We start from the raw sequence: 23265 nt of genomic DNA, 5'->3' as shown, positions 1-23265 counted from the left end.
ATCTACAGGGAGGTTCAAGGAACAGAATAAGTTGCAGGCCCCGAGGATAAACAGAGAGAGAGCAAGTTAGGGTATGGGAGAGATTGAGAGCCTGGAGTCTCTCTCCATTGTACTTCACTCACCTAGTCTCACTCCATTTAGATAATAATGTCTTTTGATTTCTCCTACTGAAGCATACGACCTCACACTTCCCCATATTGAACTCCCATTTGCCAGGTTTTGTCTAATCACCCAATCTATTTATATCATCTTGCAGAATCGCAATATTCTCATCACAACATGCCTTTCCACCTATCTTTGGATCACCGGCAAATTTGGAAACCTTACATTCTGTTCCTTCCTCCAGGATATTAATGTAAATAGTGAATGATTGTGGGCGAAGAATTGATCCCAGCGGTACTCTACTTGTTGCATCTTTCCACTTTGAAAATGACTCATTTATTCCAACTCTCTATTTTCAATGTAACAACCAGTTTTCAATCCATGCTAACACTTCCTAACATATTCTTCCCATTCCATGGGCTTTTACTTTATGCACCAGGCTCTTATGCAGCACCTTGTCAAATGCCTTTTGGAAATCTAAATACACCACATCTACAAGTTCCCCTCTATCTATTCTTGCCGTTACATCCTCAAAGAATTAGAGCAAATCTGTCAAACATGATTTACCTTTCATAAAACCATGTTGACTAGGTTTAATTACATTAAGCTTTCCTAAATGATTAGCTATTTCCTTTTTGATTATTGACTCCAGCGTCTTGCCAATAATAGGTGCTAAACCTATGGTGGTCTATAGTTCTATATTTTCTGCCTTTGTGCATTTTTGAACAAGGGAGTTACATTGGCTGTTTTCCAATCTTCTGGTACTCGCCCAGAATTTAGAGTTATGAAAAATTTCAACCAATGGGTCCACTATCTCTGCAGCCACTTCCTTTAAAACCCTAACGTGCATTTCATCGAGTCCTGGTGATTTGTCTGCCTTTAGCCCCTTGAATTTCTCTAATACTCAATCCCTTGTGATTCGGATTTGTGCAAGTTCCACCATGTTACTTGAAATAGCTTGTTTAACCTGTTTTTCAAACTTTTTAAAGATACTTTGCCTTTCCAGGATAATTTGAGGTTGATCTGGTACTTTTCAGGGGGCTGATGGATTGGCGTTTGGGGCTCAGGTGCTGAGCGACTGATGGAAAAAAAACACCCTCTGCTCTTGTAGCCCTGGGTTGATCTGGCTGGCTGAGGAATACCCCTGGTCAATATTGATCCCCAAGATACTGATGGTGGGGGACTGGAGATAGTCTTTGGAGGTGTTTTTGAAAATCAAAGAGAGATGGTTGGCTTTTTGCTTGCATGAGTCATACAAAAATACTTAATATCTACATTTTATTTTATTAGTGGCATAGGATTGGGGCAGGGACGATAAAGGAAAGTTTCTCCAAACAGGGAAGAGGAGAAACTCAAAAACATTTGGAGTAACACAAATCTTGATTTGTACAAAATCCTAATTTCTGTGCGGTACTAAGAAAGCTGCCGTCCGTTCTGGTTCAAACGTGTCGTGTCTGTGTGTGTGTGTGTGTCCCAACATAGTTAGCAGCAATCAATACAGCAGGCAGAGACAAAGTTTGTGAGTTATCTTCAGATATTAATTCATTTGAGTGCTGCACTGCACTTGGGAGTTCTAGGTTGTTACTCATGACACTGAAGGGGTAACCACCGGTGAATCACCAGTACAAACTAAAAATTAGAGTTTGATCAGTGGAAGTGATAACCAGGTTCTGAATTACCTGAATAAGGGAATACTAATAAAGGATATGTACTCTTTCTAAAAGTTATTTCAAAAGAAGGATACCCATCTTTCAAAACTGATAAATCATGAGAAACAAGCATTGTAAATGTTCTTAAGCTTCTTGTGCCATCTTTGAAATAGATATGGATTTGCACAAATGGCTTTATGACGATTTTAGGCAGGCAGGTTACTTGTCCATTTACAAGCCAGCTTGAATATCAGCTGGATCTCTGGCATCAATTAGCAAGATGGGGTGCTCCATTTGTAACTGCTGGCTGTCCTTTACTGGGGCACAAAATGCTCGCCACATTGTCTACTTCGAAGAATCTGGAATTTCACTCCTTTGGGCAGCACGGTGGTTAGCACTGCTGCCTCACAACGCCAGGGACCTGGGTTCGATTCCCGGCTTGGGTTACTGTCTGTGTGGAGTTTGCACATTCTCCCTGTGCCTGCGAGGGTTTCCTCCGGGTGCTCTGGTTTCCTCCCACATTCCAAAGATGTGCAGGTTAGGTTGATCGGCCATGCTAAATTTACCCTAGTTTCGGGGAGATTAGCAGGGTAAATGTGTAGGGTTACAGGGATAGGGTGGGACTGTTGTCGGTGCAGGCTAGATGGGCCAAATGGCCTCTATCTGCACTGTAGGAACATAGAACAGTACAGCACAGTTAAGGCCTTTCGGCCCTCGACATTGTGCCGAGCTTTGTCCGAAACCAAGATCAAGCTATCCCACTCTGTCATTCTGGTGTGCTCCATGTGCCTATCCAATAACCGCTTGAAAGTTTCTAAAGTGTCCGACTTCACTATCACAGCAGGCAGTCCATTCCACACCCCAACCACTCTCTGCATAAAGAACCTACCTTGGACATCCCTCCTATATCTCCCACCATGAACCTTATAGTAGGAATTCTATGATTTAGCAGAAATAATCCCAGCTATTCTCTACTGGATATAAATTTTAGTTTTTACACAATTTGGTTTTAATCATTAATTAAGCTTGCACACATTAAAATAATTAGGACATTTACTAATTTTTTCACTCTTTACCTGTACAGTCTGGTAATCAGATGGATCAAATCCCTTCACTGTCACTTCTCTGAAAATCCGTGGCTCCAAATCATCTTGGGTCAGATCACAGTAATAAATAATACCTGAAAGATATTTGTGTAAAAAATATTTTATATATTTATATAGGAATAAAAATTAGAAAATTAATTTCAATGTGGCATAGCAAGGAATTTGAGTTGTTTGCTGACAGCTCCAAACGCACAACATCGCATATCTGTTTACAGTGCTGAGTAGTTTCAGTGCCACAACCTACACTATTTAAAGACTGGTGCAGGTCACTCTGTAGCTGGGAAAATACCGAGTGCTAATATAATACATGTCTACGCTTTCTCTAGTTGTGGGCAACTCTTCTGTGCAATTCTCAATGAACACATGAAACCAAAACTCCATATAATCTAGGCATGCTAGCAATGCTCATAGAAGTGGTCTTCACAAAAAACACTGATCTGGATGGTTATGCAAACTAACAATCAAAGTATTTTGAAATATTAATGAGCCCAGTTTCCTTGCCACTAATATTTCCCCTTCCTTGATTAAAATATAAATTCTTTGCTGAAGCACAGGCATTCAATGTTTTCTATTACCTCAAAAAAATAACCAATATTTACATGCATTGTAGATTGAAAATCAAATATTCTTCATTCAGTACTGAGATAAGACTGACCTTTCCTCCTCCCTCTACTGCTCTCATCTTTCCCACCCTCTAGCACAGTGGTTCCCAAAGGGTGCGGCGCGCCACACTGGTGCGGCGAGAGAGGATGGCAAGTGTGGCGGGAAGATTCAAGGACAATCAAAGAAACATTTAAACATGGTTTAAACAAGTATTGTTTTATACTTTCTGGATGTCCCACGATCATATTATAAACTAGTTGTGTTCTATGTTATGAATCAAGCACTGCTAGGAGTTGGTTTTTTTTGTTTTTGAATGTATTTATCAATAAAAAATTAGGTGTGGCGCAAGCAAATTTTTATTCCGAAAGTGCGGCCCAGTGAACATAGTTTGGGAACCACTGCTCTAGCATCTATACCTTATTAATCTCTACACATTATTAATATACAATCACCGTGTACCATTGCTGAATTTGCCAGGACTCATGGAGAGCTAATTTTAAGATTATCAGATGTGCACACTTCAGTTAAGTAAATTAAACAGGAGGATGTCCAATTTATCACATGACAGGAAGGATTTGATCACCCTCGAGTAGATGCAGAAGACGTTTACTAGAATGCTGCTGAGGAAAAACTGGATAGAATGAAGTTATTGCCATTGTAACAGAGGAGGCTGAGGCTAGATTTAGTTCAGATGTATAAAATTAGTCTGAGTACATAGCAAGCATCTGTTTCGCTTTGTAGAAGTCAATAACCAGGAGCACAGATTTAAAGAAATTTGTAGAGGATAGAGGGGAGTTGAGATATATTTTTTCACCCAGAGAATTGCTAGGGTCTGCAAAAGTGATAGAGGAAGAATCCTTGTTGCATTTGAAATGTATTTGGAAATGCATGTGAAATGTTATAACCTACAAAGCTACAGATCAAGATTTGGAAAATGGAATGAAGCTGGAGTACACTTTTTCAGCTGGTGCAAACATGATGAATTGAATTCTTCTTCTTTGCTGTAAATTTCTAAGGGAACCCAGTACATCAAATGAAAAGAACGCTTTTATAGTAGAATTAAGCATTTTATAGCAGAAGTAAGCATTTTTAATTTATCAAGACGTGTTATTATTAATTAATTCACAATGCCTGAATTAATTTATCCATTGCAGCAATGAGAAATTAAAGTATTTTGTTTATCAATGAGAACATTTTTTGAGAAAGCACCAAACCAGCATTTAAGAAATTTCACTGCTACAAATTCACATAAAAACGCGACAAGAATCATAAAAGGTGAGGTTTGTGCATAGAATGCAGATGTGTATATCAGATTTTAAATAGGGTAGAGACAGTTACAGAAGATAGCAAGAAATAAAAATATATGTAAATATGTTGCACTTAAAAAGAAAGAAAGCAGTTTGCATTTTGTACAGTGATGAAAGAGAAAAAAAGAATAATTAGTAAAGCACTCCTGTCCATCAGTGTAACTTTTCACAACCCATACTTTAGGCAATATCACTATCTTAATGCTTTAGCCAAGATGTTCTCAGGCAATTCGCATGATCTTTGCTGCTGACTGGTGTGTGTCACTGCACCTATAAATTGTGATAAGTAACCAATATTCCAGTTTCTAAGAGGCCTAACAAATTTTCCATGGCTGATTTAAGATAGTTCCCACAGAACTGTAGGCTGAATTGGGCTGTAGACACAGGAAGAGAAGGATAGGAAATTTAAACATGAGGATGAGAATTGTGAGTCACAAGTAGGTCAGGAAGCAGAGGTGACTGATGAGAAGAACTTGGTGCGAGATGATAGATTATGAGCAACAGAGCTTTGGAGCTGAAGCTCATGGAGAAAGATTAAGAGGAGAATGTACAAATAGTTTGTGTCTGGAGGTGACAAAGGCCAGGGGAAAAGGTAAGTAAGATTTTAAATAATCTGGATCACCTAGAGAGGGACCGAAAAAATAATAAACATAGGAATGTTATTTAAAAGAAGGGCTACAGTGAGGCACAGGTAGGTGATAATACAAAAGTGGAGCAAGTGGTCTTTGTGATTGAGGGATTATGTTATCAGAAGGTAACCTTTGGATCAAATGGAATGTTCAAAGTTGTGAACAATCTGGTTCACCCAAGAAAGGGCCATATGAGGTAACAAGTGCTTTTAAAACACTCAAAAGTCTAGCTTTCTTATTTACTGCTTTTGTTTCATTGTGATATGATCATGTTTAATACAGATTTCTTAATAAAGGTAGATTCAGTGTACAAACTTTATTTCTCCCAACAATGAGGGATATTTAGGGATGAAAAATGTTGCCCTTTGTGAAACCTGCTTTTGACATTAAATATGCATGCTTACTCTCGTATTCTACAGAGTGGAGGCGTCACTCCTAAGTCTGGATTGGAGTCAAACTCGAGTTCAAGAAACTCAGCAAGCTATCCCAAAATGTCACTTGTTCCCCATAAACAAACATTTTAAGATTAACAAAACATATACCAGCTTCCTATCCGTACTTATATATATATATAAATACATGGTCCAGGCATAGCAAAAATGAGGTGTCAAACTGATGAAGCTACAACAAAAGACTACTTGCATGCTAAACAGCTGAATTCCCTTCTTTACAGCACTGTGGATGTACCTGCACAGGGACGGCAGTGGTTCAAAAAGACAGCTCACCACCATCTTCTCAAGGGCAATTTGGAGTGGGTAATAAATGCTGGCCTAGTGAGGTTCACCCACTAGAGTATCATAAAAATTAGAACACAGAACCAGGCCTTTCAGATCCACCAACGTCAATAAGATCATGGAAGGCAAGTTGTAAACTCACCATCAACTATTTGCCATTCTTTATTGATACAATATTAAGCACATCGAAATAAATAACTTTTGCTTCTGTACTTCTTAGAATCGATGAATAGGACAGCAAAGGAGGCCACCATTTGGTCTTTTGTAGAACAATACAATTGGTCTCACATTTTGCCTACTTCCTGACATTTCTTAAATTTTTTCTCCAAGTTTTTATCCATTCCCTTTGGAAACCTGAATCTGTATTCGCTAGCCTTTCAGGCAGTGCAATCCAAATCCTCTTCATGTCACCTCTTTTTTTAGTCAATCATCTTAAATGTGTCCCCTTCTGGTTGTTGATCCTTGCACCATTGGAAATGGGTTCTATTTATTTATTCCATCATGATTTTAAACACCTCAATAAAATCTCCTTTTAGTCTCCTCTGTTTTAAGGAGAACAACACCAATTTTGCCAGTCTATTATATACTATATATATATATATATATATAATATATATAAAAATTACTCATCCTTGGAACTTTTCTAGTAAATATTTTCTACACTGTCTAGAAAGGCTATACATTCTTTTAGTTGTAGTAACCTGCGATGAGCACTGTAGGCCTCACAGAAAACATATGATGCATATGAATAGTAACTCAGCTGTCAGTGACAAAAGGAAATGTTAGAAGGTTGCAGTTCACAAATTCAACTTTGAAACCATGTCAAGGAGCAGAACACTCAATGGGCTGGTTTTTGAGGAGCCTTGGAGAATCTACAAGCCTTTAAAAAATAGTGGGTGGGATCTGAATGAGGGAAGTTCTACCCCATTTATAACAGATTGAAATTTCTGCCCGTAGAAGTGGGGGAGCGTGACTCATACATGAGGAAAACTTAAACACAGCAGGGCCATCTGAACTTAATTCTGGAATTCAAACAGACCTTATTTCCACCGTAGCAAGGGCCTTAAGCTGTGGTGTGGTAGTTACGAATTTTGAGAATAGCTGTAAATGCTCATGACGGGTGGATATTCTGCAAGGTTATTCAAGTCCCTGTTCCTTTTAAAAAAAAACCTGCCTCTGTCAGTCTGAGGTAAAGAAAACTGTTGTTGCAGTTACAATAGCTGTTGTTTGACATTACCTAAAGCTATCATTACATCATTATGAATGCTTGGCTACATCCCACAACCTATAATTAACCCAGCAGGGAGGTCTCAAGCTCACAATTTGATTGACAGCAAGAAGAGGTTATTGGAAGATTCTTTGATGAGGGATTATGAGTACAAGTCTTTTCTATGGTAAGTACTGACCATAGAATCCCTACAGTGTAGAAGGAGATCATTCAGCCCATCGAGTCTGCACCAATTCTCTGAAAGAGCATCCTACTCAGGCTCTCGCCACCTACCCTATCCCTGTAACCTCACATATTTATCATGGCTAATCCAGCTAACCTACACATCTTTGGACACAAAAGAGGCAATCCAGCATAGCCAATCACCTAATCTGCACATTTTTGGATTGTGGGAGGAAACCTGAGTACCCAGAGGAAATCCATGCAGACACATGGAGAATGTGCAAACTGCACACAGGCAGTCACCCAAAGCTACAAGCAAACCCTTGGCGCTGTGAGGCAGCAGTGTTAACCACTGTGTGCCATCCTCAAAGGTATTTAAAAGTTTTGAATCTGTTTTCATGATTTTATTTTACTACCGTAAAAGCAGTTCATCTGAACATGGCAGCTGAGGTCTTCACATGGCGGATAGAGGGCGAGTTGGCATAAAGTGTAAGGGCAAGAGGTGAGCTGCATGAGTTGGTACTAAATAGGCATGGGAGGTATAAAGGAGCCAAAGGGTATGACGGGGGAATGAGTTGGCACTTTCTCCCAAGGCAGGTGTGGCAAGCCAGAGATTTTCTGACTCATGGCCTGAGGAGCAAAAATCCAACCCACTGAAAGACTATGTTCGAGATATACTTTATCTGGCAAAAAAAAGAGCTGGAGCAGCTGCACATTATCTTCATCACAATGGCATCAAATACAAATGATGTGATGAAGGAATTAGCTATAATTTATACTGTTAGGTTCTGCATTTGCAACAATTAAAAACAGCTGGAGACTATTTTTTCATGAAAATTTGCTTAATTTCTTCTAAAATGGCAGCCAATGATGCCCCTGGATAGCCTTAACTAAATTGACACTGCAACTAATAGTTTATACAAACATTTCAGAATTCAGGTTAATCAATGTAAGTAAAATTAAATGTCACAGTATGCTATAATTTACATGTCACAGATTCTATCATTATAGCATTTACAAGTTTCATTTGCTCTTTTTAGAGTTGTAACATTTTATCATTGCTGAAAGGATTGTAGTAATTAAAGAAAATAGCATGCTGCGCAGGAAGCAGTACTGTGTCTTGTAGGGAGATAAATATGACCCAGAATTGATTTAGAACAATGTTACAAAATATACAATGGCAATAAAAGTGATTATTTTGAAAGCATTACAGCTGAACTCCATAGATTTATAAAGGAAAGTTCCTCTCTTGTTCACTGATCAGTTACTGATCAAACAATCAGACAGATCATTAGCTGAACATTGCAAACATCTACCAATTGATCAAGAGCAAAGATTCTACACTGTACATGGAATGAACCCTTAAAAATAAATGCTTTAACAAACTTTTCGAATCCTGAACTGATCTGAATTTAGTTAACACTGCCTTGCTTCATCCAATCATAAATGGACCAGTTCAATGCACGATGTTGAGTTTTTACCATACGCATTATGTCCCCGATTTGACTTTGCAATAATACATTGAGAAAAAAGACTTATTGCTCTAAGTAATAACTAAATGGTAGTGCCTGTAGAATAATTAATTTGAGAGGACAAGTAATTTAGTTTTTTCGGGATTATGTAAAAGGAATTGATTTTCTTGACTGACACTGGAGTCTACAAAGCAAATCCTTAATGCTTTAGATTTAAATAGCAAGACAAAATAGTATTAGTGCCAATAATATGTACTACATGGTTTTCAACAGCTGCTAATACTCCTGGTTAGACAAAAGAGACAATAATTAAGCCACGGAAAATGTGCCAAGTGCTAGTGAAGTCATGCGAACAACATGTTGATTTTACTTGTGCCACATTGGTCATGCACTCTTGAATGAAAGCATCAGTCCGCCCTCAAGAGAACAATAGTAGCAAGGGAAACAGGCAAGTGCTTGATGGCATCATCTGCTTCCCAAAAGTTCAGTTGTCCTCCCGCATCTGAAGCTAGCTAATGACTGTATCTTTTCCACAATAAAACACATGTTTGAGATATTTGTGTAATTGTTTGATATACATTAAATGGAATTGGTATCCAGATCTTTGGCTTGCTGTTCCTTCATTTCACAGACAATTTTTAATATAACTAATTGCAAATTTTGTATCACAGACTGAAGATAATATATGGGTTACAAATATATAGGTTACAGAAAAAAGTCACAAAATGGGATAGAAAAGATAGGAATAAAAAAGTTTCAGATGAAAATGCTGACAAAAACAATGATTCCAGCAGCATCTATAAAAAGAAAAGATGGGTTAAGAGTTAAGTTGCAAAAAACAGGAAGGAAGATTATCATCTGAATGGTGGCAGTTTAGGAAACGGGGAAGTGCAACGTGACCTGGGTGTCATGGTGGAATAGTCGCTGAAGGGTGGCACGCAGGTACAGCAGGCGGTGAGGAAAGCTAATGGCATACTGGCCTTCATAGCAAGAAGATTTAATTATTGAAATAAGGATGTCTTGCTGAACTTGTACAGGGCCTAGGTGAGGCCACACCTTGAATATTTTGTGTAGTTTTGGTCTCCTAGTCTGAGGAAGGAATCTTGGAATCATACAGTGCAGAAGAGGCCCTTTGGCCCATCGAGTCCGCACCGACGCATTAGAAAGAACTGAACTTCCACCTAATCCCATCTGCCAGCACTTAGCCCATAGTCCTGAATGTTATGATATGTCAAGTGCTCATCCAGATACTATTTATAGGGTGTGAGGCAACACGCCTCCACCCCCCTCCCAGGCAACGCATTCTAGACCATCACCACCCTCTGGGTAAAAAGGTTTTTCCTCATACCCCGCCCAAACCTCCTGCCCCTCACCTTGAACCTATGTCCCCTCGTGAATGACCTTCAACTAAGGGGAATAGTTGCTCCTTATCCACTCTGTCCATGTCTCTCATAATCTTGTACACCTCGATCAGGTCACCCCTCAGATTTCTCTGCTCCACGAAAACAACCCAAGCCGATCCAACCTCTCTTCATAACATAAATGCTCCATCCCAGGCAGCACCCTGGTTAATCCCCTCCAGTTCAATCACATCCTTCCGATAATGTGACGACCAGGACTGCACACAGTATTCTAGCTGTGGCTTCACCAAATTTCTATACAACTCCAACATGACTGCCCTGCCTTTGTAATCTATGTCTCGAATGATAAACGCAAGTGTCCTATATACCTTTTTCACCACCCTACTAATATGCCCTTCCGCTTTCAGAGATCTGTGGACAAACACACCAAGGCCCCTTTGTTCCTCAAAACTTCCTAGTGTCCCACCATTCATTAAGTACTTTCTTGTCAAATTACTCCTTCCAAAGTGTATCACCTCACACTTTTCAGGGTTAAATTCCATCTGCCACTCATCTGTCCATTTGACCATTCTGGTTATATCTTCTTGCAGCCCAAGACACTCCGCTTCACTGTTAACCACTGTCCAATCTTTGTGTCATCTGCAAACTTACTAATCGTACCCCCCACATAGTCATCAATATCATCTATATAAATGATGAATAATAGGGGGCCCAACACAAATCCCTGTGATACGCCACTGGCTTCCAGTCACTAAAGTAGCCTTGTCATTACACTTTGTCTCCTACAACTGAGCCAATTTTGAATCCACTTTATCAAATTATCCTGTATCCCATGTGAATTTACCATCTTTACAAGTCTCCCATGTGGGACCTTGTCAAAGGCTTTGCTGAAATCCATATAAACCACATCGACTGCATTACCCTTATCAACACACCTGGTCACCCTCTCAAAAAATTCAATCAAATATTTTAGGCATGACCTCCCACTGACGAAGCCATGCTGACCATCCCTGATCAAGGTTTGCCTCTCCAAGTGGAGATAGATGTTCTCTTTCAGAAATTTCTCTAATAGTTTCCCTACCACTGACATGAGACTCACTGGTTGGTAGTTCCCTGGTTTATTTCAAAGCCCTTCTTAAATAACGGAACCACATTAGCTTTTCTCCAGTCCTCTGGCACATTTCCCGTGGCGAGAAAGGAATTGAAAATTTGGGTCAGAGCCCCTGCAATCTCGTCCCTTCCCTCCACAGCAACATAGGACACAATTCATCTGGACCTGGAGATAAATCCACTTTTAAGGCTGCCAAAACCTTCAATAAGACATTCTTGCTACTGACGGAGTCCAGCGAAGGTTCACCAGACCGATTCCTGGAATGGCAGGACTAACATATGAAGGGAGACTGGATCGACTGGGCTTGTACTCACTGGAATTTAGAAGAATGAGAGGGGATCTCATAGAAACATTAAAAATCCTGATGGGACTGGACAGGCTAGATGTACGAAGAATATTCCCGGTGTTGGGGAAGTGGAGAACTAGGGATCACAGTCTTAAGAATAAGAGGTAACCCATTCAGGACTGAGATGAGGAAGAACTTCTTCACTTAGGGAATTGTGAACCCGTGGAATCCTCTATCACAGAAAACTGCTGGGCCAGTTCGTCAGATATGTTGAAGAGGGAGCTGGATGTGGCCCTTGTGGCTAAAGGGATAAAGGATATGGAGAGAAAGCGGGAGTGGGATACTGAAAGTGCACGATTGACAATGATCATATTGAATGATGGTGCAGGCTCGAAGGACCAAATGGCCAACTCCTGCATCTATTTTCTATATTTCTACATAGGAACAGCAAAGATTTGCAGGTTAGAGACATAAGACGGGCAATAGAGAATCTTTAGATTGATTCAATCTCAATGATTGGGTGGGGAGTGGTTGTCATTACGAAAACATATTGGCCTGTAACTTCCTCAGAGTGGCAATCACCAGTGGATTGCCACACCAGAAGAATCTACCTTTGTTGAAATTTAAAGCACGTCTTGCCCAATCTTCCAAACTCAGCTTGGGTGAGATAGGAGCAACAAAGCATACCCCAAGCTGCATCAGCATGGTGCAAATGGAGTGCAGCCAAAGAGGACATGGCCCATTTTTATGACACTAGCTTCTGTAAAGCGAATGTTCAAAGGCATGACGGAAGGGGAGAAGGTAAGTTTCAAAGGAAAGGCGGAGCTAGGGGGAGAGAATTTTCAATCGAGTGAGCTGGAATCAGACTAGTGGTCATGGTCAGAGTTGGACCTAGGCGAACATTTCCATCTTGTGGGGGGAAATGTTGAAATGGTCACTCTAAAGTAACAAGTCCATTTTTTCTTCTAATCTTTCAGAGTATCTAAGAGGGTAAAACTGGCAGAACCATCCAAAGTTAGCATTTTAATTCCCTTTGTCGGATGGTTCCCAGCCCTGCGCAATTGTCTCGGGGAAGTTGGTGGCTTTGGACAATTGCTAGTTCCTTATCTGAGAACCTCCAAGAGGGATTCCCCAGTGCAGCTTTGGGGTACTCCCCTAATGCAATGCTGTAGAGCCAGGAAGATGTGGCATACTTTCTTCCAGTCTTTATAAGAAAGCTTTACTTATTTATCTGTATTAAATTGATTCTGTACTAACCTGGTGTCAGGAAACTAGTAAACTGGTAGAAGATTTCTGTGTCCTTCTTCTGCCCACTGTAGCCCACAATACTGCCCACATCCAATGGAAATGTCTTTAAGTGTGTGCCTGTAGCCAGTTCATGAAGCTGTAGAATGTGCTTCACATCATGGAGGTAGCATAAAATCAGAAAGTTGTTCCTGACGCATCCAGCCCATTCTGAAAATATAGATAACTCAAATAATGAGTACATTGGAAAAATGAATGATAAAGTTTTAATTACAAATATTGACTTCAAATAAGGGAACTAAAGTACACTTTGTGCATTTTTGATGATTCAAACATGGCTTAAAAAAAAGCAAATTTTATACAGTGCATCTCTTCCACAAAAGTGCAATAATTTTATCACAATCAGAAGTCTTTGCGCAATTATTCATCATAAAGCAGCAACAAGGATGAACCTGTCGAGGCCCACAGCCTCCCGTTAGTTTGATGCAATAAAACTAAATGCTGAAAGGTCAACTCTGAAATCCTAGCAGTATTAACCACTTCACCTGATGCTACTTGGCTAAACTAGAAAATAACATCCAGGCATGCCCAACTGCAAAAATCATACATTTTCAAATTTCTCAGTGTTACGTATTCTACAAAGAGATTAGAATCAGTATAATATTCAGGTAGTCACAAAGCAAACTTCAGTTTAAGCTCTGACGAACGGTCATCCAGACTTGAAACGTTGGTTCTATTCTCTCTCCACAGATGCTGCCAGACCTGCTGAGATTTTCCAGCATTTTCTGTTTTTGTTTCAGATTCCAGCATCCACAGTATTTTGCTTTTATCTTATATTTAAACATAATAACTCATACCTTCAGGACACTCTTGTGAGTATTGGGGTGAATCTTTCTGGAAATTGGGGCTGCAGTTTGCTGGAAGAGTAAGGGGCTTCTAATATGAAATGGGTGGCTTGCCTGCCTGCACTTAGGCCTACACTCTACCTCCGCTGCAATTTTTCGTCCAGCAGGTTAATACATGATCAAGGCAAGCAGCCTAACTCCTTTGGGGGGTCCCCCTATGTCTGGCCCATAAGATCATCATGCACCCCCACCACACCAACCCCTTGTTCTCTTTGTGCCATCGTTGGGAAGGTCAGACCAACAGAACACAATATATCTGAAGTTGGGGATTCATTGTTTTTTTCCTGGATTGCTTGCAGATTTAGCTGTAGCCACTATTGCTGCTAAGGCTACAGAGGTGCCAGCTAATCAGATGCCATTCGGCACATTGTGTCTGCGCCAGCCAGAAAAAACAAAATAAACTTACTGCTCATTTTAATCCCATTTTCAAACAACTGGTCCGGGTCCGCAGGCTTGCAGGTTACAAGTCTTCAAATGCAGATCCAGGTACCTTTGAATAAGCTGAGCATTTCAGCCTCAACCACCAATTTAGGCAATGCATTTGACAAAGTCCCACATGGCAGGTTGGTTAAAAAGGTTAAGGCTCATGGGATACAAGGAGAACTGGCTTGGCCATAGGAGACAGAGGGTAGCGGTCGAAGGGTCTTTTTCCGGCTGGAGGTCTGTGACCAGTGGTGTTCCGCAGGGCTCTGTACTGGGACCTCTGCTATTTGTGATATATATAAATGATTTGGAAGAAGGTGTAACTGGTGTTATCAGCAAGTTTGTGGATGACACCAAGGTGGCTGGACTTGCGGATAGCGATGAGCATTGTCGGGCAATACAGCAAGATATAGATAGGCTGGAAAATTGGGCAGAGAGGTGGCAGATGGAATTTAATCCAGATAAATGCGAAGTGATGCATTTTGGAAGAAATAATGTAGGGAGGAGTTATACAATAAATGGCAGAGCCATCAAGAGTATAGAAACACAGAGGGACTTAGGTGTGCAAGTCCACAAATCCTTGAAGGTGGCAACACAGGTGGAGAAGATGGTGAAGAAGGCATATGGAATGCTTGCCTTTATAGGACGGGGTATAGAGTATAAAAGCTGGAGTCTGATGATGCAGCTGTATAGAACACTGGTTGGGCCACATTTGGAGTACTGCGTCCAGTTCTGGTCGCCGCACTACCAGAAGGACGTGGAGGCGTTAGAGAGAGTGCAGAGAAGGTTTATCAGGATGTTGTCTGGTATGGAGGGTCTTAGCTATGAGGAGAGATTGGGTAAACTGGGGTTGTTCTCCCTGGAAAGACGGAGAATGAGGGGAGATCTAATAGAGGTGTACAAGATTATGAAGGGGATAGATAGAGTGAACGGTGGGAAGCTTTTTCCCAGATCAGAAGTGATGATCACGAGGGGTCACGGGCTCAAGGTGAGAGAGGCGAAGTATAACTCAGATATTAGAGGGATGTTTTTTACACAGAGGGAGGTGGGGGCCTGGAATGCACTGCCAAGTAGGGTGGTGGAGGCAGACACGCTGACATCGTTTAAGACTTACCTGGATAGTCACATGAGCAGCCTGGGAATGGAGGGATACAAACGATTGGTCTAGTTGGACCAAGGAGCGGCACAGGCTTGGAGGGCCGAAGGGCCTGTTTCCTGTGCTGTACTGTTCTTTGTTCTTTATGAATTCCAGATGCCCACCACCCTCTGGGTGAAAAATATTTTCCTCGTGTTGCCTCTAATCATTCTACCAATCACCATGAATCTATGCCCCTTTGTAACTGACCCCTCAGGTAAGGGAAACAAGTCTTTCCTCTCCACCTTGTCCAGGCTCCTAATTTTTTAGCTTTCTCTGTTTTAAGGGAAAAACCCTAGCTTATCCAATCTCTCCTCAGAGCTGCAATTTTAAAGTCCTGGCAACATTCTTGTAAATCTCCTCAGCACTCTCTCCAGAGCAGTTAGGTAATACCTGTAACTTGGCATCCAAAACCGTACACCAAATTCTAGCTGTGGTCTAATCAGCTTTTCATAGTTTCATCATTCCTGTTTTTGTATTCAATACCTCACCAGTAATGGAGGCATTCCACATTCTTTCTTGAGAACTTTGTCCACGTGTCCTGCCACTTCAAGGAGCTATGAACATGAACTTCAAGGTCTCTTTTTTCCTCAACTTCTCTATCTTCCTGCTCATTGATGTGGTAGGTGTTGTATGCAGCAATGCCATGTAATTGTAGATGAAAGTGGTTCACGGAATCCTTTTTTGTGGCCAAGGAGACTCCGTGTTCCATGTTTATACACAGTACCCAAGGCTGCAACCCCTTTTCATTATTTGAGGGAGCTGTGCTTCAATGTTTGGTTGTACTTCAGTCCCACATTCCTAATCCTCTGTCACCTGGCACAGAAGGGGATGGGGAGGGCGGAGGACCTCCTTGTAATCATGCTCCTGGGCAAGTTGACCATTAACAGATTCAGGAAGCGAGTGGTCAAGATGGGGACCCAACATGACTGTTTGCCCCTCTACCATGAATACCTTCGCAGCCAGGTGGCCTTGGAGGGGATGCAGGCAGTGTCCACCGGCATGCTTCAGGCCTTTCACGACCAGTAGGCACCACGGGGGCTGAGGTGCATCATTATCCGTGGAAATGACATTTGGTTTAATTAGCTTAGTTTCCTTTAGATGTTTTGTTTTAATTATTGTGCCCCACAAGGGGCTGTCACCTCCTCTCATTTATTATCGCTTTTGTTTTAATTGCAGAGTTAAAGAGAGACTTGGCTGAGGTTCATCACCACTCCAGGAATGACATTTTAATTTGGTTTTATAGGTTTTCTTTGAAGATTTTAATTTTTATTACAGTGCCCCACCAGGGGCTGTCATCCAACTTGTTTATTTTATTGATCATGTGTTCAATTCAAAAAGCATGTAGAGAAAGTCTTGACTGGGGTGCATCATCATTCATGGAAAAAATATTTTGGGTTTAGTTAGTTAAGTTTCCTCTGATGCTTCAGTTTAGTTACAGAGCCCCACTAGGGATTGTCACCCCTCTCACTTGCATTTAATTGATTGAATTTTTTGTTTGAACTCAATAAATTCAAACAAAAAAGAGACTTGATGTTTCACCACCCCTGGAAATGGCATTTTAACATGATTTTATAAGCTTCCTTTGAAGATTTGATTTTTTTTGTTACAGTACCCCAACAAGAGCCATCAACCCCTCTCGTTTATTTATTTTACTTTTGAATATTTGTTTTATTTAAAAAAGTATAGAGAGAGAGACTTAGTAGGGGTGCATCACGCCCTGCCAATTCTGGGAATGATTTGGTAGATTTCCTCTGAAGATTTGATTTCTTGGTGTCCCATGAGAGGCTGTCACCCCTCTCATTTTTGAGCATTCAATTTCTTGATTTTTGTTTTATAAAAGAGCAAATTTGCCCCTTTGAGGGCTACCTCCTTAATTTGTCGATTTAGTGATTGACTAATTTGATTAACTCAAAAAAAGTATAGAGAGAGAATTATTGTCCCTCTAAAGGGCTATGCATTTAATTAGGTCATTTGTTAATTAGTTTATTTTTTCTTCCATTGTTTTATGCAAATGAGTATAGAGGGACTTAGCCCATTTAAGCCATAGAATCCCTACAGTGCAGAAGTAGGCCATTCGGCCCATTGAGCCTGGACCGACAACAATCCCACCCAGGCCCTATCCCAGTAACGCTATGTATTTATCCTGCTAGTCCCCTGACACTAAGGGGCATTTTAACATGGTCAATCAACCAACCTCACACACCTTTGGAGTGTGGAAGGAAACTGGAGCACGCAGACCAGGGGGAATATGTAATCTTCACACAGCCAATCAGCAGAGGCCGAATTAAATCCGGAGTCCCTGGCGCTGTGAGGCAGCAATGCTAACCACTGTGCCACCCAAGGAGTCAATCATTTGCTCATTTTGATTACTCAGAATGATATAAAGAGTGGTTTAGGGAGTTGGTTAGTTCAGTTGGCTAGATGGCTTGTGTGTGGTTCAGAATAACACCAACAGCGTGGGTTCAATTCATATTCTGGCTGAAGTAGACTTGGGACCTGCCTTCTTGCCTGTCCCATACTTGATGCGGCATGGGGCCCCTCAAGCTGTATAACCACTTGTCTTTCCTCGTGGAGGTTAAAATAGCTCAGCTGGGAGAGCTGGAAATCTGAAATGAAAATAAATATGACTGTAAATGTAGGAATTGGGTGACCTTAATTCCAAAACAACCACAGGAATGCCTAGCCTAAAGGATAGGGTCACTATTTGATCTCCACAAGACATATGATAAGGTGCCACATCAAAGGTTGTTGTGCAAAATAAAAGCTCATTGTGAAGGGGAGAAGATTGGCTAGCTAACAAAAAGAAAGCAAGCATAAATGGGTCTTTTACTGGTTGGCAGCATGCAACGTGTGGTGTGCCACAAAGATCAGTGCTGCGGCCTCAGCTTTTTACAATTTAGATAAACGACCTAGATGATGGGGCTGAATGTATGGTTGCTAAATTCGCTGATGACACAAAACTAGGTAGGAAAGTGAGTTGTAAAGATGGCATAAGGAGATTACAAAGGGAATAGGTTAAGTGAGTGGGACCTGACAAATAGAGTACGATGTGGGAAAATGAGAAATTGTTCATTTTGGCATGAAGAATAAAAGAGAAGCATTTTATTTAAATGGTGAGAGATTGCAGAGCTCTGAGATTCAGCAGGCTCTGGGTGTCCCAGTACATGGTTAGGCCACAGCTCAAGTAGTATACAGTTCTAGTCATTGGAGGGGGTGCAGAGGAGTTTTACCAGGATGCTGTCTGGGCTGGAGGGTCTGAGCTATGAGAAAAGATTGAATAGGCAGGAGCTGTTTCCCTTGGAGCAGCAACGGTTATAATAATACTGTTCTTTTGCTCTCCCTTCCAAAATGAACTTCACACTTTCTTACATTATACTCCATTTGTCAATTTTTTGCCCATTTACTCAACCTATAAATATCTCTTTGTAAACTGTTTGTAACCTTAGCAACTTGCCTTGTCATTGTTTATTGCAAGAGGAATTTAATGTAAAAGGGGCAGGTTATGTTTCAGTTGTACAGGACACTGGTGAGACCACATCTGGAGTAATGTTACAGTACAGTAGGTAGTGCAGGAGTACTCTGTGGCTATTCCCCTTTCAAACAGGTATACCATTTTGGATACTGTTGAGGGGGATGGCCTCTCAGGGGAAGATACCAGCAGCAGCCAGGCCTGTGGCACCACACCTGGTTCTGCTGTAGAGCAGGGTCAGGCAAAGAGCAAGCGAGCAGTAGTAATAGGGGACTCACTAGTTAGAGGCACAGACAGGCGTTTCTGGCCTTAATCGAGACTCCAGGATGGTGAGATGCCTCCCTGGTGCCAGGGTCAAGGACATCTCTGAGCGGTTGCAGGATATTCTTAAGGGGGAGGGTGAGCAGCCAGAGATCGTTGTACATATTGGTACCAACGATATAGATAGGAAAAGGGATGAGGTCCTGAAGAGTGACTGCAGAGAGTAAGGCAGAAGGCCAAAGTGCAGGACCTCAAGGATAGTAATTTCTGGACTACTGCTGGTGCCACATGCTAGCGAGAGTAGGAATAGGAAGATTAGGCAGATGAATGCATGGCTTCAGAGCTGGGGCAGGGATTTAGATTGTGGATTATTGGGATCTCTTCTGGGAAAGGGTGACTTGTTCAAGAGGGATGGGTTACACCTGAACTGGAGGGGGACTAATATCCTGACGGGGAGATTTGCTCGAGCCACTCAGGAACATTTAAACTAGTTTGGCAGGGGGGTGGGATGCAAAGCAGTAGGGAGACAGAAGAGAAGGTTGAGGACAGCACGGAAATTAAAGAGAGCACACTAAATAGTAAAGGCAGTGTCAGTATTCCTAGTACTAGACAGGTCAGGCAAAAGCAAGACAGAGAGCAAGGGAAGTCCAGATTAAACTGCATTTATTTCAATGCAAGAGACCTAATGGGCAAGGCAGATGAACTCAGGACATGGATGGGTACTTGGGACTGGGATATTATAGCTATTACTGAAACATGGCCAAGGGATGGACAGGACTGACAGCTCAATGTTCCAGGGTACAGATGCTATAGGAAAGATAGAACAGGAGATAAAAGAGGAGGAGTTTCACTTTTGATCAGGGAAAACATCACGGCAGCGCTGAGAGGGGATATATCTGAGGGTTCGGCCACTGAGTCTATATGGGTAGAACTGAGAAATAAGAAGGGGGAAATCATTTTGAGGGGTCTGTATTATAGGCACCCAAATAGTCAGCGGGAAATTGAGGCGCAAATATGTAAGGAGATTACAGATAACTCCAAGAAAAATAGGGTAGTAATAGTAGGGGATTTTAATTTTCCCAAACATTAACTGGGACAGCCATTGAGTGTATCAGAGGCTTGGAAGGAGAGAAATTTGTTGAGTGTATTCAGAGGAATTTCTCATTCAGTATGTGGATGGCCCGACTAGACAGGGGGCAAAACCTGACCTCCTCTTGGGAAATAAGGAAGGGCAGGTGACAGAAGTGTTAGTGAGGGATCACTTTGGGGCCAGTGACCATATTCCATTAGTTTTAAGATAGCTATGGAGAACGATAGGTCTGGCCCAAAAGTTAAAATTCTAAATTGGGGCAAGGCCAATTTTGATGGTATCAGACAGGAACTTTCAAAAGTTAATTGGGGGAGTCTGTTGGCAGGCAAAGGGATGTCTGGTAAGTGGGAGGCTTTCAAAAATGTATTAACCAGGGTTCAGGGTAAGCACATTCCTCTTAGAGTGAAGGGCAAGGCTGGTAGAAGTAGGGAACCCTGGATGACTCGGGATATTGAGGCCCTGGTCAAGAAAAAGGAGGCACATATAATGCATAAGCAGCTGGGATCAAGTGGATCCCTTGAAGAGTATAGAGGGTGTAGGAGTAGAGTTAAGAGAGAAATCAGGAAGGCAAAAAGGGGACATGAGATTGCTTTGGCAGATAAGGCAAAGGAGAATCCAAAGAAATTCTACAAATACATAAACGGCAAAAGTGTCACTAGAGGGTAGGGCCTCTTAAGGATCAACAAGATCATCTATGTGTGGATCCATTAAGAGATGGGTGAGATCCTAAATGAATATTTCTCATCAGTATTTACTGTTGAGAAAGGCATGAATGTTAGGGAACTTGGGGGAAATAAATAGTGATGTCTTGAGGAGTGTACATATAACAGAGGGAGTGGTGCTGGAAGTTTTGAAGTGCATCAAGGTAGATAAATCCCTGGGACCTGATAAAGTGTATCCCAGGACATTGTGGGAGGGTAGGGAGGAAATTGAGGGTCCCCTAGCAGAGACATTTCAATCATCGACAGCCACAGGTGGGGTGCCTGAAGATTGGAGGGTGGCAAATGTCGTGCCTTTGTTTAAAAAGGGCTGCAGGGAAAAGCCTGGGAACTACAGGCTGGTGAGCCTTACATCTGTAGTGGGTAAGTTGTTAGAGAGTATTCTGAGAGACAGGATCTACAAGCATTTAGAGAGGCAAGGACTGATGAGGGACAGTCAACATGGCTTTGTGAGTGGAAAATCATGTCTCACAAATTTGATTGAGTTTTTTGAAGGGGTAACCAAGAAGGTCAATGAGGGCAGTGCATTTGGTGTTGTCTACATGGACTTTAACAAGGCCTTTGACAAGGTACCGCATGGTAGGTTGTTGCACAAAGTTAAATCTCACGGGATCCAGGGTGAGGTAGTGAAATGGATACAAAATTGGCTTGATGACAGAAGGCCATACTTGAAATACTATGTGCAGTTTTGGTCACTCTATTATAAAAAGGATATTATTAAACTAGAAAGAGTGCAGAAAAGCTTTACTAGTATGCTACCAGGACTTGATGGTTAGAATTATAAGGAGGGGTTGGATAGACTGGGACTTTTTTCCCCTGGAACTTCGGAGACTTACAGGTGATCTTATAAAATAAGTCTGTAAAATAATGAGGGGCATAGATCAGCCAGTCAACATCTTTTCCCAAAGGTAGGGGAGTCCAAAACCAGAGGGCATAGGTTTACGGTGAGAGGGGAGAGACACAAAAGGGTCCAGAGTGGCAGTTTTTCACACAGAGGGTTAAGTGTGTCTGGAACGAGCTGCCAGAGGCAATAGTAGAGGCGGGTACAATTTTGTCTTTTAAAAATAGTTTCGACAGTTACATGGGTAAGATGGCTGTACAGGGATATGGGCCAAAGGCGGGCAATTGGGACTAGCTTAGTGGTTTAAAAAAAGGGGCGGCATGGACAAGTTGGGCCGAAGGGCCTGTTTCCATGATGTAAACCTCTATGACTCTATTGGTCTCCTTATTTAAGAAAGGATGTAAATTCATTAGGTCAGAGACTACTAATACCAGAAATGGGTGGGTTGTGTTATGAAGAAAGGCTGAACACATTAGGCTTGTATCTGCTAGAGCTTAAAAGAGTTAAGATCCAGAGGGGTCGTGACAAGGTGATTGACATTTCTTCTTGTGAAATGACCTAGAACTAGGGGTCACTGTTTAAAAATAAGGGTTTGCCCCATTTAAGTCAAGAGGTATGTTCTCTCTGAGCACAGCGAGTCTCTGGAACCCTCTTCTTCATAAGGGGAAGCAAAATCTTTGAACATTTTTAAGGCAGAGGTAGATTCTTGATAAACAAGAGGCTGAAAGCTTATCAAAATAGATGGGAGGCTGCAAACAGATCAGCCATGATCTTATTGAACGGCAGAGCAGGCTCGAAGAGCTGAATGACCTAATCCTGCTTATTATTCGGATGTTCATTATCAAAAGACTGAAAATGTAAAGGTCCCTGGTTTGAACTGCCTTCATTCTAGTTTCTATGGTGTTGTAGTTATCACATTTGCTTTAATTGTGAAAAGTACCCGACTCAAAGCTGGGCAGTATTATCAAAAACTGCTCATCTAAGTGCGAGCAGAAATTCCACAATTCACGTGCTGTTGAATTTTAACAAAATCTAGTACCTTATGCTCCTTTAAGGGGTGGTTATTGAGTTAATTGGCTTTGATTATTTGTTTTGTTCAAGGGTATAAAGAGAGACTTCTGGAATAGAGTTAGAGAGGAGACAGACATCTTTAATGTTGCATTCTGTAAATAAACCTAATATTAAGTAAAAGATTGGCACTTGGTTTCCTACTTCACCAACTGGCTTCATAGTCTCAGGGGAAGGAGGAAATTAAACAATCCAGAAGTGAAATTATAAGAGTATTCCAATCTCTTTAAAAATATACATCAGTTCTTTAGAAAGTCTGATCATAGCAGCACACCAGATAGAGTTCTTATCAGGGACTTGGACCAACTTTTTATTCACAGATTCCATTGAACAACTGCTGGGAATGTCGAAAGGGA

The 23265-nt window shown here is 41.3% G+C and overlaps 1 protein-coding gene across 2 annotated transcripts in view; it reads right to left on the bottom strand.

The window, feature by feature from the left end:
- The window catches only part of LOC144493468 (prolyl endopeptidase-like), a 131088-nt gene that overhangs the window by 59371 nt on the left and 48452 nt on the right, over positions 1 to 23265 (bottom strand). For both annotated transcript variants that reach the window (XM_078212418.1, XM_078212419.1), the window contains exons 9-10: positions 13008 to 13205; positions 2828 to 2931 (exon numbers count right to left, since the gene is read on the bottom strand). In XM_078212418.1, coding sequence (XP_078068544.1) covers positions 2828 to 2931; positions 13008 to 13205 — 302 coding nt within the window. The remainder of the gene's footprint in view (positions 1 to 2827; positions 2932 to 13007; positions 13206 to 23265) is intronic.

The sequence above is a fragment of the Mustelus asterias genome, chromosome 5 (assembly GCF_964213995.1).
Source record: "Mustelus asterias chromosome 5, sMusAst1.hap1.1, whole genome shotgun sequence".
Lineage (NCBI taxonomy): Eukaryota > Metazoa > Chordata > Chondrichthyes > Carcharhiniformes > Triakidae > Mustelus > Mustelus asterias.
The sequence above is the reverse complement of the archived record's forward strand: the minus strand, read 5'-3'. Positions and strand labels throughout refer to the sequence as shown.